The following is a 15,847-nucleotide window of genomic DNA, read 5'->3' as shown; positions in this document are numbered from 1 at the left end:
CTGCATCTCTGAAGTACAACAACACAAAATATTCAAATGTGGCGCTACGGACGGCGGCGGAAGTGAGCAAGAGGGTCGGAGTTCAGGGAGCGATGTGATGGCGGATGTAGTGTGTCCCAATAGTATGCACACTGCATACTACACTACATACTTTTTAAGGGCAGCTGCAGTACATACTAAGAGTATATAGTAGAAGTATGCGATTTGGAACGCAGGGATGGTACCTAGACCCTAGAGTGTCAATCGCAAACAGTACTCTTAAATGTGGGCGGGGTTGTTGTCACCATAGACATATATACGTATATATGTCTATGGTTGTCACTCACTGCTACGTCCAGCACTCACTGTATTTCCGGTGATACAGAGGAAAGTCTGCACCTCGTTTATCATCCACAGAACAGGATTGCACACAGAGTGACCGTCCTCTATTGACCAATCAACAGACTGCAGTGTTCACAGCAGAGGGGGGACCAAAAGTGGGGACGGTACGGAATGGTTCCATTGGTACCATCCACAACTTTTCACGGTTGAAATGGAAAAATAACGTATCAACTGTTCCATACTGCTTGGTGGAAACAGGGCTTATGTCTCTGGATTGGATCCAGCTCTCTCCACCCTTCTCCCCACATTTTCTGTCTGCCTCTGATCTATAATCACTTGAAAGCAAAAATGTCTCTCTGCATGTAATACACAACAACAAGCAAACTCAAAGTACATCAAAAACTCAAAAAGAACAGGGATACGTTAACTTGACAAAAATGGTTGAGATCAAATCCAGAGGTTCATAAAAAAGAGGTGTCGACACGCACATCCCAAAGAAAATTTCTTTGGTTAACAAGTCTGAGGAAGAGCCTGTGTGCTCAAAATGTCACAAATGACAAAATAAAAGTATAAAGTAATGGGAGCTCTATTTGGTTTCTTTTTCTTTTTCGTCATCAAATCCAGAGGTGTCATGTCTCTGAGGGATCAGTGTGCCCACAGGGACCTTCAGTGGGTGATCAGGCATCTGCTGATTCTCTCCACTGAGCAAACCTGAAACGTCCACCAGAGAGACAANATATGGTGGTGCTTCAATTGAGCTTTCCTTCAGTTCATCATAGTGGTTCTTCACCATCTGGAGCTCATCTGAAACGTCTACGAAAAAAAACCCCCCACATTGTTCACCAGTGCACTATCAATTATTAAATGGTTGGAAATGTGGTGACTTATTCATTTCAATATTTACAGTATCTTAGTGATTAACATATTTTTATTTTTAAATGTTCCATTTCAGCCTGTTCTCACTCCCAACTCGTCAAATACCACCGCCGCCAAAGTCATTGACCATTTGTCAGTGACTTTGGCGACAGATACAGACATAAAGAGGCACCTTTCGCTAAGGTGTGATACGCACTGGGCAGCAGCTATTTCTGCGTGTTGTCCACTTACCTGGGATTGAGTCACCATCTGTATTGAGTGACAGCTCGATTGATTCCTGCATTGTTTGCATCAGTTCCCTCAGGATCAGCACCTAAATGAGCAAATTCTTCATCACTCTTCACTCACACAGCCAAATATTGTGTTCAAGATGAACTAAATCTAACATGAATGAACTGTTTAGATGTGTGTTCAGAGGGCAGCTCAGACTGGGCATATTGGCTAATGAGGGGTTTAAGCTTGAAGGGCTAAAGCCTTATTGTTTCTGTATCAGTTTATTATTATCATTATTTTTATTATTATTTTTCTTCAGAATGTTGTTTTGCAAATTCCTGTGAGATGGTGCATCGTAGACCAATCAAATTTTCTCCAATGATTGGATGTTTTGTGCAATTGCTGCCCAAGAAATATCCAGCAGCCTGATGGGGCATTATAATTAAAGGTTATCTTTAATAGTTACAACTCCAACCCTGTAAGTGGGATTGGCTTGAAATGTGATTCACAAGTTCAGCTCAGTGTGTCCTACAAAAAATCCTCAAAACCTATTAGAGTCAGCAGGTAAGATTTTTAAGCATTTTGAATTTTTTGAAAAAACACATTTTTTGACATCTCCTTGTAAAACATTGGTCCAATTTGCATCAAATTTTTTATGGATCTTCGCTGGACCAAGCCTGTCACAATTTCTGAAAAGCTTGTTGATATCTCATGGTGTTTTGAGATACTGACACAATGAATGGCTCAGCACAAAAATAGACCTAACTCCATAACCTTTGAGCCAATCGACACAACAGTTGCAGGAAATACCTACAGAGGTGCCAGCAACATACCATGAAAGTTTCATGTAAATCAACCACCAGGGGGCACACAAATGCAAGAAAAAATGGGCGTGGCATAACATGAATCAGGCTATAAATCAAAATGGCTTTTAGTGCAATTATTACAAAACTTACAGGATATGTTAAATAATAATGTTGAAGCAAGTATGTAAAATTATTTACACCACAACACAAGTTTTTTTTTTTTTAGAAAAACAAATTTCTGATATCTCCTCCTAAACCATGGGTCTGATTTGTACCAACTTTGCTGTGGATCATCATCAGACCAAGTTCATCAAGAGTTATCAAAATCTTCTGATATCTGATTGTTTTAGAAGATACTGACCAATGAACTTCAAAAACGGCGTAGCTCAGACATAAATAGACCAAACCTCAACAACACTTGGGCTGAACATCATGAAACTTGTAGAATATGTCAACTTAAGTACCTGAAACATACCCTGAAAGTTCTATTCAAAATGACCACCAGGAGGCACCACAAATGCAAATACAAATATAGCTGCAAGCTATGATTCCAGGGTTCAAGCCAGCATTGACATTTAACACTTGGGTAGAATCAAGAACTTTGACAGTTCAGGATGCCTGCATTAAAGATTACCAACAGGTTTTATGACAATCAGACAGATGCTCATTAATATGTCCAAATCTTTACAAGACCACGCTCTTCTTTTGCAGCACTGTCACTTCCTACTGGTCAAGTACAGGAACATTTTGGGGACATGCTTTAATGGCTTGATTAAAAAAGTCCACCGAGTTTGATGATGTTTGAAAAAACCCTCACAGATTTATGGCCGAATGTGTTGAAAGGCCATTACACTTGTTTGGGACTTCTGGTGCCCCCTATTGACCAGTTTTAAAACAATACACGTGGTTGGTAATTATTATTTAACATACCCCGCAAGTTTTGTAATGATTGGACAATCAATTTCTGATTTGTAGTGCGATTTGTGTTACTGCTTGCCCATTTTTTGTATTTGTGGTGACCCCTAATGGTCAACTTGAATAAAACTTTCAGGATATATGCCTGGTACCTCTTAAAACATTGCTTGCAAAATTTGTGATGATTGGTCCAAACGTTGTGGAGTCATTTGCTGAGCCATGCCCCTTTTTGTCACAATTCAGTGGATATGGTGAAAAACTTCCAGCTCTGCAGAACACAGTGGTGATTAATTAGGATTTTCTGAAGTATGGAATGTGAAATGTCTTGAAATTTAGATTTAACATATTAAGTCACGCCCCCTAAAGCAGTAATTTGCAAATTTTGTGTATCGACTGAGATATGACCGTAGATGATGCAAACCAAGTTTTGTTCAAGTATCTTTGGCTGATCATGAGATATAACCTTTTTGCATGTGTAGCGCCCCCTATCGGTTCATTTCAATCAAACTTTCACAATATGATTCAGATACTTCTGTCAACATTTTCTACAAGCAGCAATGAACGGGCCCTCGCACCTTCACGCAACTCGGGGGTGCTGGCAGGATGCAGGCGGTTAATTTCTATCAAAGTCAGACAGTACATAAAGGAGTGAGATGGCATGTCCTTCATTCAGTCCTGAGATGAGTATTTCACATTTTGAACCACTTTCTCTACTCACTAGAGGGAGTAGGAGAAGGCACTAATGATATTTGATGTTCCTATACATGAAATATAGACCACAGCATGTGAATGTCAGGTAAATCAAAAAATAAGTGTTTGAAAAGACATACTTCCTGTTGCCGCTAGGTGGCGCTGTACTCGTCAGTAAATATTGACTTACTGTCATCAATCCTGTGAAGTTTGGGGAAGATTGGACCATGAATGCTGGAGTTACAAACCACTTCCTGTTTTTGGCTACACATGGAAGTTAAACGCCTTGCCATGGTCACACAGTTTCACGAAATCTCAAGCTTCGAATAAGTTCTTTTCTTCAAGGTCTTGGGGTGGGACAGACCAAGGTTTGAAGTCGATCGGATAAAATCTCTAGGACAAGTTTGTAATTTACAAGCCTGGGAAATGGCAAAAAATGCACAAAAGTGGCAGAAGTAAATTCAAAATGGCAGACTTCCTGTTGGGTTTGGAGCATGGCTCCAAGAGGCTTTTTTGTATGTCTTACTGTGCATTCACACCAAAAGCGTCATGAGCGCCAGCGGTCGCTCAGGTCGCTGGCATCGCGCTGCCTGGCAGCAGCTCCAGCAGGCGCTTGCAGCAGCCAAAGGGGCGGGGCCGGCTGTTGTAGATGTGTCCATCAAGGCTGACACGGCTGTTCACTTTACAAGGATGAACAAATATATCATTTATGTCTTCACTTTGTATTATCCATGACTTTCATTGCGCAATTAAAATAACGCTAATAAACACAGTCATATAGCCTTTATGAGTCTTTTATAATTATGATTTTATTCTCCTGTTGGCACGTAGGACCACTGAGAAATGTAATTGGTGGTAAATAAGCAGGAGCTCATTAATCGCACTTTCGGAAGCCTCCTTTGTACTGCATTGGCGTATTTGCTGAGGAAACACAGGGCCCGGAGCCGTCGGGCCGTCTGGGTCCACAGAGTCCTGCAAACCCGGCAACTCCTCGGTGAATTTCACCGGCTCGTACAGCTCCGGGAGAGCCCAGACCTCCGTACCCGAATCCCGGTCTGCAATTGGCTGCTGCTTCGGCAGCGGCGCTGCTCATTTGCATAAAGTTCAGCTTCTCTCAACTTCTACTTAACGCTCTGGTCGCTGGCATCGCGCCGCTTGCTGCAGCCGACGCCCCTGACGCCCTTCGTAGCAAGCGTACATTGAAAATGAATGGCTGCCGGCCGCTTATGACGCTCAGGATGCTTTTGGTGTGAATGCACAGTTAGAGTGTTACAGAGGCCTACCAAGTTTTATACATGCAGGTCAAATCAGCTTCAGGGGCTGCTTTATTGAAATTTTCTAGGGGGCGCTGTTGAGCCATCTTGGCACATCAAAGCACAAAAATCACATCGGACAACACAAATTGGGAACTCTGATGTGTGTGCCACATTTGGTGAGTTTACAAGCATCCCTTGCCCCTTAAAAACAACTTTGTGTTTTATGGCGAATAAGGCAGCGCCACGGTGACAGCGTTTGATGAAAACTCAAGAGTTTAATTTTTAAGTATCATCAAGTTCTTAGGACTTTTTATCAGCAAATTTGATGTACATATGATTAAGCTGCTAGAAGAGGGACATCAAAGAATGAACTAAGTGACTTTCTGTTGCCAGTAGGTGGCGCTATGACGGTGATTCAAATTTCCTCTGTAGATGTGTTCAGGGCTGGACTGTCATCATATGTGTGAAGTTTTGAAAAGGTATTCCCATGTGGAGTCAAGTTACAGCAACATTTATCATCACGGCAAAACATCAAAATTTGCCGCCATGCCATGGCCACGCCCTTAGACGAAAACTCACAGTTTCCACAATAAAGCGTCATCAACGTCTTATGACTTTTTTGACCAAGTTTGAGGTGGATCTGGTCAACTTTGTAGAAGATATTCATCAAAGTCTAAAACATGACTTTTCCTCTTGTCAGTTGGGGGCGCTATATTTATCACCAATTATTGACCCGTAGATGTGTTCAGGGCGGGATTGTCATTAATCTTGTGAAGTTTGGGTAGGACTGGTCAATGTAAACCGGAGTTATAAACTACTTCCTGTTTGCTTCCTGTTTCATGGCAAAAGAACGCTGAGACACGGGGTCAAACATGGGGGGATTGCATATGCGCAGTGTAACTTGAGCTGCGATGCTGGAGGGTGACAGCAGGGGCGCTAGATAAAAAGCGCAGGATCCGCTCAGGTGATCAAGGAGTGCGCTTGGTGCGGTCTGCTTGGACTTTTGGACGGCGGCTGCCTGAAGTTGTCGGAATTGCATCTCTGTCATTCTCACCCACAACGCAGGCCACCAGTGACAGTCCAATAATAAGCTGTGAAAATGACATGCATGCACATCCCCCTTATTCCGTGGTCTCACGCCATCTACTGAGCCTTTGAGGAAGTGCAGACCAGATTTTACTGCGCATGTGCAATCCCCCCATGTTTGACCCCGTGTCTCAGCCTTCTCTTGAATAGTCTTGTTTCATGGCAAGTCCCCTAAGTCTGACGCCATCCCACAGTCACACGCATTGCAAAAAAACTCAAGATTTGAACAATCTTCTGGTCTGGTGTGGGACAGACCAAGGTTTGAAGTCGATTGGATTAAATCTCCAGGAGGAGATAAAAAATGTAGGACCCTGGAAATGGGCAAAAATGCACCAAAATTGCACAGTAAATTCAAAATGGCCGACTTCCTGTTGAGAACATTTCTGAATAGTAATAATAATAATAATAATAACAAAACAGTACAAAAACAAAAGGGTTTCAGCTCGGGCTTGAACCCCTAAATACAAATGCAGCTGTATTAACTACATAATCTTTTGTATGTTTCTGTCTCAGATAAATAACAATAGTTGAATGTTTGTGAAAGTCCCTGCAGTGTTTTAGTAGCAAAAGCAGCTTTCAGAATGATGCACTTTTTTCTTCATTAAAGATATGAGAATTATGGATGAAGATAAAGATTTGCAGCAAATTTGATTAATTATATGACAAATAGTAAAATGTGACAAACCATCAAGTTTTCCAGCTGCTCCAACATAACATTTTTAGCCCTCTGAAACATGATGTCCTTTGAATCTCGTACATGGTTCTCAATAGTGCTCCTCATTTTTTTCAGTGAGCCTTCTCCGCTAATTTCTGCTGCTTCTAAAATAAACAGTTAAATTATGTCAATTAAATTTTTCAGCACAATCACATTAAATGTAGGTATGTAGTAATATTGTGTCAGGTTGTATATGTCACGAACTACTATCTTACCTCTGTAGCATTCTTTCATGTTTTCCTCAATTGTCTCCATCAGACTCTTGTAGATCATTTTCTTTTGCTTCCGGATGATTTTGTTGAGTTTTGTCTTCATTTTTTCTTCCTTAGAAAGACCACAAATTATACAGATTCTTAATTCTTTATTCTTTATTCAGGATCCCCGTTAGTTGTTACCACAGTAACAACTCTCCCAGGGGTCCACACAAAATGCAAAAACAATACAAGTCAATAAATGATCACATCATTATGTAGGTCAGGAGACATTATACAGGATGGTGACTATTAAACTTAAACACTTTTATGGTCATGTTCACGGACAACAGTTCTCGTGGACATCCCTGCAGTCACCATGCCAACAGCAGGCTCCATCAAAACCTGTGCCATCTGTGTCATTGTGTTGTGTCATAAAACTGCACCTTTTAGAGTGGCCCTTTATCTGTGACCATCCTAAGGCACACCTGTGTAGTAATGATGCTGTTTAATCAGCATGTTGATATGCCTATTCCACACCTATCAAGTGGATGCATTATCTTAGAAAAGGAGAAGTGCCCATTAAATCAGATTTGAACAAATTTGAGAGATATATCTACTGAGTGCATAAAAAGTCTTAGATCTTTAACTTAAATCTGTGAAATTGGGGCAAAAACAGAAGTGTTGCATTTAACTTTGTTCATTGTATTTTTCGATGACAAGCAGTAAATTGTTTAAACTAATTGTCAGAGTAGGACCTGTTTTCCACCATGTGAGGGTGCACGTATCTTTTGTCGACTTAGGTCCAAAATCTTCAGTATGTTGACATGGGGGGGATGTGTCGGCTTTGCAGCAGCTGTTCATTTTTCATTGGGTCAGTTTTAACTGACAGAAATACGCTTGCTATAAGACGGCACCATCGTCAACTTTTACCTCTGTCTTGAGAAATATCAGTTGCAGTTCGACATCTTTGTACTCTTGCCTCTCTCTCATCAGCCTCTCTGTTTCAAGTGAAAATGAGTTGATGATCCCGTTGAATGGTCCACATTTTGCTTCATTTCTGAAACATGTTAACAGTTTGAAATGTTTCATACAGGAAGTGTTGACAAGTTTGTGTTTTGATATTATAATTAGTATTAATGCATTATATTACATAATCTGTACAACTGTATGATGCAGAATTTCAGAGTCTCCATAGATTGTAAAGAATAGCCAACTATGTCTTCATGAGGTCATTTCTTACGGGAAGGTCTTCTTGAATTCCTCATCAATGCTGTCAGTCAGGCATGAAGTTAACTTCATATTGAGGTTTATTAGTTTTTTTTTCTTTGTTTGGTGAGTGCCGCCATTCTGAACTACGCACTTCAGTATCCCGTGAAAAGCGCTGCCCTTCATTCTCTGGAAAAATAAATAAATAAAACAGAAACATGTTAAAGATATAAATTCACATGTGATCCAAAATCAGTTGTGTTGATGTGATTATGATTCAAATACGTACAGGAGGATATAAGACCGACTTCAAGAGTGTTTCCCAGGAACTTTTGGATTTTTCAACCCCCTCAATGAGGCATCTTTCAAAGGTGTCATAAGTCTTCTGCATGGGCTGTCTAATTTTTTTAAGTTCCTGCTTCATCTTTTCTTTCAGCTCTCTGCACACATCTGTGTTTTTGTCGGCCTGAAATAAAATACAACACATTCAGTATTTAAAGCAGTGAAACTATACTGCTACCTGATTTGTTTTTCTTTGGGGACAATATTGATTCTTTATTTATTCATGAAATTCTGTTTCTGTTGAGTAATGGCCACCCATTTTATCTCAACCAGTAAAGCAGACCTTATCTTCTTAACTGAAACTTGGCTTAGAACTGCCGATTTAAGTGCATTTTCAGAATTATGTCCTCCTCCTCGTTACATGTTTTTAAACGCCCCAAGGCTCAGTGGTAGGTGAGGTGGACCTGCAGTCGTCTATACAAAAGATTTAAACTGTACTCTCATCACAGTAGAGAAGCCTCCCAGCTTTGAAGCACTAATCTTGAGAATACATTTTGACATCCCTGTGTGTTGTACTGTATTGCCATCTATCGCCCTCCTGAACCCAATAGTAGTTTTTAATCAGAATTCTCTGATTTTATCTCTGCAGTTGTTGTTAGTTATGATTGCATTTTATTGGTTGGTGATTTTAACATTCATGTTGACCACCCTGATAATCATTTTACTTCTGCGTTTTTATCTAAATGTCAATACTTTAATTTAAAACAGCATATAAAATCTCCTACGCATGAGCAGGGCCACACACTTGATTTGGTTTCTACCCTGGGTTTAGACATGAACTCCCTCTGCTTGAGAGATTTTATTAAATGGTTTTATTTGACATAAACTGCATTTCTGTCACTCCTGGGTCTCAGCAAACTGTGTTCACTCAGATTCTACATAGCAACTCAGCTATAGACTTTGCCGCCATCTTCAGTGCTGATGAATGTATGACCCAGTGGAACAATGTAAATGATATGGTTATTTATTATAACAGTATTTACTTGAGAACTTTAGACCAAATAGCCTTGTTGAAAGCTAGGTCATGTCATCCCTCAAACCCAAGGCCCTGGATAAATGAAAAAATTAGAAAACTAAAAAGAGAATGCAGAAGAGCCAAACGGCAATGGAAAACAACTAAACATCAAATCCATCGACTTCCATTGAGAGAGTTAATGTCATCATTTTACTCTCTGATAAAGACTGAGAGACTTGCTTATTTCAAGTTTTTCAACAAGATTTTTGAAGTCATTGCCCCATGGCTTTTAAAATTTGTTCATAAATCTGTTTTGTCTAGCAAGGTCTCAGATTACTTCAAACAGGCCTGTATCCAGCATCTCCTTAAGAAACCTGATTTAGACCCCACACTGCCCAGTAATCACCGTCCAGTATGCAAATTACCGCTAATATGAACAATTGATGAAAATGGTTGCTCAGAAACTTCTAGAAAGAGTAGAAGAAAACAACATATTTGATAAATTCCAATCTGGCTTCAGAAAGAACCACAGTATCGAAACTGCTCTACTTAGAGTAACAAATGGCATTTTAATGAGTGCAGACTCAGGAAACCATACCATTCTCATTTTACTGGACTTGACTGCAGCATTTGATACAGTTGATCACATGAATTTACTCAACAGACTCAGAAACTGGGCTGGTCTAAGTGCAACTGCTCTTAAGTGGTTTGCATCCCATTTGTCAAATAGAAAGTTCAAAGTCATTGTTGACAACTTCAGTTCATCAACTGCTCTAATGTCATATGATGTCCCACAGGGCTCAGTCCTTGGGCCTATTCTATTTAGCTTGTATATCTTACCCCTTGGCCATGTTATTCACAATTTCATCTCTGTGTCATGACACTGTTACGCTGATGATTCTAAGTGGTACATCTAATTTAGCCCTGGAAATCATCGCAACCTGGACTCTTTGCACTGCTGCCTTGCTTTCATTGAGGACTGGATGGCTTCCAACTTCCTACAGCTTAACAAAGATAAGACAGAGATCCTGGTTATTGGTCATGACCACACCTCCAACAGTGTCACCCCCTACCTTGGATCACTAACAACTTACACACAACACTCGCTAGAAACTTGGGAGTCATCTTTGATCCATACCTTAACTTCAATCAGCACATTAAGGGTGTTGGCTGAATTACACTGGCTCCCCATGCAGTACAGAATTCAGTTTAAGGTTCTATTAATTACTTTTAAATCCCTCCATGGTCTGGCTCTGCCTTACATTTCAGAGCCCTTAACCCCCTATTCTGCTTCAAGATCCCTCAGATCAGAAAACCAAATGTTGTTAAAAGTCCCACAGTCCAGACTTATATCAAAGGGTGATCACACTTTAATTATTTTCACACCAAATTTATCTCTCTTAACATTAAATCAGCTGACTCAGTTCCTCTGTTTAAAAAGTTGTTAAAGACCCACCTGCACGACTCGTATTTATATAAAATTGTAGGATTTTAAAGGTGTTTATGTATGCTTATATTCACATATATACATGTTTGCTTACATGTGTGTTTATGGGGATGTGTGCATCTATGTAAATATGCAAAGGCTGCATATGTAGCAGCTGAAGGCTCGGGCACCCATGGTACTTGAGCAGAGGGTGCGGGAGGGGGTGTATTCCTGAAGGAGGTCACAGAGGTAAGTGGGGGCTAGGTTGTGGAGAGCTTTGTAGGTGAGGAGAAGGTTTTTGTAGTGGATGCGGTGTTGTACAGGGAGCCAGTGAAGTTGGATGAGAACAGGGGTGATGTGGTCAGATGATTTGGTGCAGGTGATGATCTGGGAGTTCTGAATGATTTGCAGTCTGCTGATGAGTTTGATGGGGAGGCCAGTGAGGAGGGCGTTGCAGTAGTCGATGTGGGATGTGACAAATGAGTGAACCAGGATTTCGGTGCTGGATTGGGACAGTGATGGGCAGAGTCTGGAGATGTTGCGGAGGGACGAAGAATGTAGTCTGGGTGATGTTTTGAATATGAGGCGCAAATGAGAGGGTGCTGTCCAGAATGGCGCCGAGGCTCTTGACTTGGGAGGAGAAGGGTACAGGGAATACGTCAATGATGATGGGTGGAGCTGGGGTGTGCTCTGACTTGGTGAGGGTGGATTTGGAGCCAATGAGCAGGGCCTCGGTTTTACTGCAGTTTAGCTTCAGGAAGTTCCTGCTCATCCAGCTCCAGATGTCTTCCAAGACAGGTGGTGAGGGAGGTGGGAGGGATGGCAGTGGTGGGTTTGGAGGAGATGTAGACCTGTGTGTCGTCAGCGTAGCAGTGAAAATGGACCCCATGGTGACGGAGGATTGTGCCCAGGGGGAGGAGGTAGATGATGAAGAGAAGTGGACCCAAGACTGACCCCTGGGGGACACCCAGTGAAACACCCGAACACCCAGACTTGTGGTTCCTTAATTGTACAAATTGTTGATGGTCAGTGAGGTATGATGTGAACCAGGAGAGTGCAACACCAGTGATCCCAATGCCAGCCAGGCAGTCCAGGAGTAGCGGGTGGGAGATGGTGTCGAATGCTGCGCTGAGGTCCAGGAGGATGAGAATGGTGAGTAGTCCGGAGTCGGCTGCACGGAGGAGGTTGTTGGTGATTTTGACCAGGGCTGTTTCAGTGCTGTGTTTTGGACGGAAACCGGAAACCAGTGGTGATCATCCAGGGTGGATCATTTGAGGAGGTGCAAGATGAGGCCAGTTGTTGGTGAATGGTGTTGATTTTGGAGCTGAAGAAGTCCAGGAAGGCAGTGCACTGATCAGTGGAAATGTCTGGAGGGAGGGTTTTAGGAGGCTATTGAGAAGAGGACTCTGTTGTTACCTGTACCAGTGTTGATGAGGTTGGAGTTGTATGAAGATTTAGGAGCTGATCGGGGTGGAAAGATCTGTGGTGTTGATGTGTGATGTTTCTAAAGGAGATGGTCCGTTGTTCTTTGGCTTTGTGTAATTGGGTGTGAATGTCAAAAAGTACAGCTTTGTGGTCAGAAATGGGGAAATCTGTGACAGCAAGGTTTGTGGGAGTGATGTCAGTGCAGCAGATTAAGTCCAATATGTGACCTTTGTTATGGGTTGGGAGGTTGATATGTTGTGTGATGCCGAGACAGTCCAGGAGTAATGTGAGGTCATTTGCAAAGATACTGGATGGGTCGTCAATGTGGATGTTGAAATCGCCGAGGAGGATAACAGTGGGGGACATTGCACATACAGATGTTAGTAGTGATAAGAATTAATTGAGGAAAACAGTGGAGGGTTTTGGTGGTCTGTAGATGGTAACAATGATAGTGGGTTTGGGGCCTGTGAGTTTTACAGCTAAACATTCAAAAGAGGAGTGATGGGGGACAGTGACAGCAGTGACTTTGATGCTATCACGGTGAAGGAGAGTGAGGCCGCCCCCCCCTCCCAGTAGCACAGAGTTTACTAATAAAAGAAAAACCAGGTGGGGCAGCCTCATTATGCTGGGAGAAGTCATTTGGTTGTTGCCATGTCTCAGTGAGGCATAAAATATCTAGGTTCCGTCCAGAGCCTCATTGGATATATCTTGATCGTTTGAGAATGTGGTGGTGGTGTGCGAGCTGAGGTGGAGAAGTCCTGGAGAAGGTCCAGAGATGTAACATCTCCGTTACTGAGTAATGGTCGGCTGCGGCGTAATCCAGCGGTAGATAATCCAGGTGATTATGTTGAAGCCTCAGAACCAGGGCGGCTGAGGTGGAGGAGTGGAGTGTGCTGGCTGTAGCTTCGCTGGAGACGGGGAAACCAGTTGGACGGCGCTGGGGATTATCAGCAGGCTAGCCGTCCACCGCGTTGACAGCAATCCACGGGCACAGGTAAGGGCCCAGGAGAGCTGGCAGGGTGGCAGCGGCGAAGATGTGTGCTTCATGGGGCACACCAGAACAGGCTATCCAGCCACAGAATGCGGAGAGGAGCCCCAGGAGTCCCATACAGGTGAGCCCTTAACCGGCGGATCTAGCTTCTGGCTAACGAGTGACGAGGCAGTAGCAGCAGACAGGTAGAGACTGTTGAACTGCTGTTTCAACACCAGAACAGGCTATCCAGCCACAGAATGCGGAGAGGAGCCCCAGGAGTCCCGTACAGGTGAGCCCTTAACCGGCGGATCTAGCTTCTGGCTAACGAGTGGCGAGGCAGTAGCAGCAGACAGGTAGAGACTGTTGAACTGCTGTTTCAGTGTTGCAGAGTGTTAGATCGAACAAGCCGAATCTAACAGATGGGTTTAGAGTCCAACATTTCTACAAGACAACTTTCAATATATTGAGATTAAACAACAAAAACAGCGGAGGAGGCGCGGCAACAGCTTGCCAGCGGTCCCTCACCCTGGAAGCTGATTGGGGCAAAATCTTAAATCTCCACTTTTCTAAGCACGCTCTATGAAACAGGCCCCTGCCTCCAAAAATGCTGAACTGTCTTTGTTGTGATTGTTTCTATCTGACATCTCATACAGCTCGGGATAGATGGACACGGAAATGTTCAGAGATGTTGTAAGTAGAGGTGCATGGAGCGGCTGCACAAAAGAGTCAGAGATGCTGGGTACGGCACCTTTACTTTCTCTCCTCATTGGGAACAACTGAATAGAGATGCTGCCACTCAGAAAAAAGCACTGTATGGACACTCAGCCTGACTTGATCTTACCCCTGCTCTACTTCTGGCCCCTTGAATCAGAGAGAGGATCCCATGAGCTCCTGACACATAGTTTAATGTCTCTGAGTGACAGTCATTGAGCTCTTGCAGAAATTCCTGAAGTCTGGGTATTTCTGTGAAAAAAATCAGATTACATCTTACATACTTAAACTACATACTTAAATTCAAATGTCAAAATTCAATTAGTTATTTTTATTTTAGTTAAAGTGGTGAAAGTAAACTAAAACAAAATGTGTTGGAGCTGTTGTACATTTTCTGTTATCCACAGAGTGCTCATATACAGTATGAGATGTCGCCTACCAGTTTCCTCTGGCGTCAGACGTTTTTGCTTCAGAAACTCTTTGGAGCTCACTGTGAAGACTTTGAAACTTTCATAACTGAAATGTTTCTGAAAAAAAGGTTTGATTTCACATCATTCTTGCAGTTGTAGAAAATTGTTGTGTTTCATTTTCTGTTAAACTAGTCCATTAAACTCACCTTAACCTCCTTGAGTTTTCTGAATTCTTTGTTCACTTCTTCCTTGGCTTGCTTGTTGTTTTTAAATATGAGAGCACGAACAGCATCTCTTGAACTGTAAGAAAATATTTTTATGAAGTGACACCTCATACAGTATTTGGAGAAATTAAACCTGAAATTCCAGCTTGCACAGTGGTCTTCACTCATCTCAGGATAAAACACTTTTGTTACCAACAACTCTACCATTCATACTGAAAAGGAAACAAAGTCTGTGATTTTCTACAAAATGTTTTGGTAATCATTTCAGGGAAAAAGACAAAGTTTAGAGACTGCTATTTTAGCTAAATTAATTGTGTTGCGTTTACAAGTAGTTGTTGTTTCTACAGAAATTTCCTTGAAAGAACTCATTTTAAGCCAAGTAACTATTCGTTATTTATCTATTAACCTATTATTAGGAACTTTATGTTTTATATGTTAAACTGACTTCCAGCCTGCAGACAAATATCAAGTGTTTTTATATTCAGCTGACCTACCATGCACGGACTAAAAGACTGTCTAGGTTACACTATGAATTCAATTAACTAATTAATTAACTGGAAGTGATTCAAGTGAGCAGTGTCTCAATTTCCCTATATTCGCACCAAATTATATATTACATAGTTTTTATAAATTCCCAATAATTCATAGTTAGATATCAGTTCCTTCCAATTTTAGGAAGCTTTGGGCCTGGTAAAATATAGTGTTATGTTGGTTGCTAATACTGAAAAGACAAACAAATGCAGAAACTCATTTCTTATTTGAGAACACTATTCTACATATTCTGCAAATGTAAAAAAAAACATAAACACACGCATATACAAAAACAACACAATAGAGCCACCATATGCCTCAGTGTCTAATTAGAATGTTATATTAAACTATTTACTTTTGGCACCTTAAATCACTTACCGATCATCCGTATCTCCAATATCATCAGACTTGGTGCAGATGAAGTGGATGCGCTGACACTCGCCACCATTTCCGATGAGGCTACTGGCACTTTTCAGGATGTCCCAGGCTTCACGCTCTGTTGCTGCTCGATTAATTTCAGTCACAATCCAGACTGTAGAGCAACTTCCAACAACCTGAAGGGATGTAATAAC

General features: G+C 41.8%; 1 protein-coding gene across 1 annotated transcript in view; it reads right to left on the bottom strand.

Moving 5' to 3' along the window:
• Positions 1-907: 907 nt before the first annotated feature.
• LOC126406154 (nuclear GTPase SLIP-GC-like) overlaps positions 908-15,847 on the bottom strand; it is an 82,058-nt gene continuing 67,118 nt past the window's right edge. The window contains exons 15-25 of the mRNA XM_050070331.1: positions 15,654-15,829; positions 14,727-14,820; positions 14,550-14,637; positions 14,241-14,362; positions 8,568-8,744; positions 8,313-8,467; positions 8,003-8,129; positions 7,094-7,202; positions 6,849-6,982; positions 1,429-1,510; positions 908-1,134 (exon numbers count right to left, since the gene is read on the bottom strand). Of these exons, the coding sequence (XP_049926288.1) occupies positions 908-1,134; positions 1,429-1,510; positions 6,849-6,982; positions 7,094-7,202; positions 8,003-8,129; positions 8,313-8,467; positions 8,568-8,744; positions 14,241-14,362; positions 14,550-14,637; positions 14,727-14,820; positions 15,654-15,829 (1,491 nt within the window). The remainder of the gene's footprint in view (positions 1,135-1,428; positions 1,511-6,848; positions 6,983-7,093; positions 7,203-8,002; positions 8,130-8,312; positions 8,468-8,567; positions 8,745-14,240; positions 14,363-14,549; positions 14,638-14,726; positions 14,821-15,653; positions 15,830-15,847) is intronic.

Source organism: Epinephelus moara, chromosome 18 (genome assembly GCF_006386435.1).
Source record: "Epinephelus moara isolate mb chromosome 18, YSFRI_EMoa_1.0, whole genome shotgun sequence".
Classification (NCBI taxonomy): domain Eukaryota; kingdom Metazoa; phylum Chordata; class Actinopteri; order Perciformes; family Serranidae; genus Epinephelus; species Epinephelus moara.
This window is presented reverse-complemented; position numbering and strand designations above follow the sequence as displayed.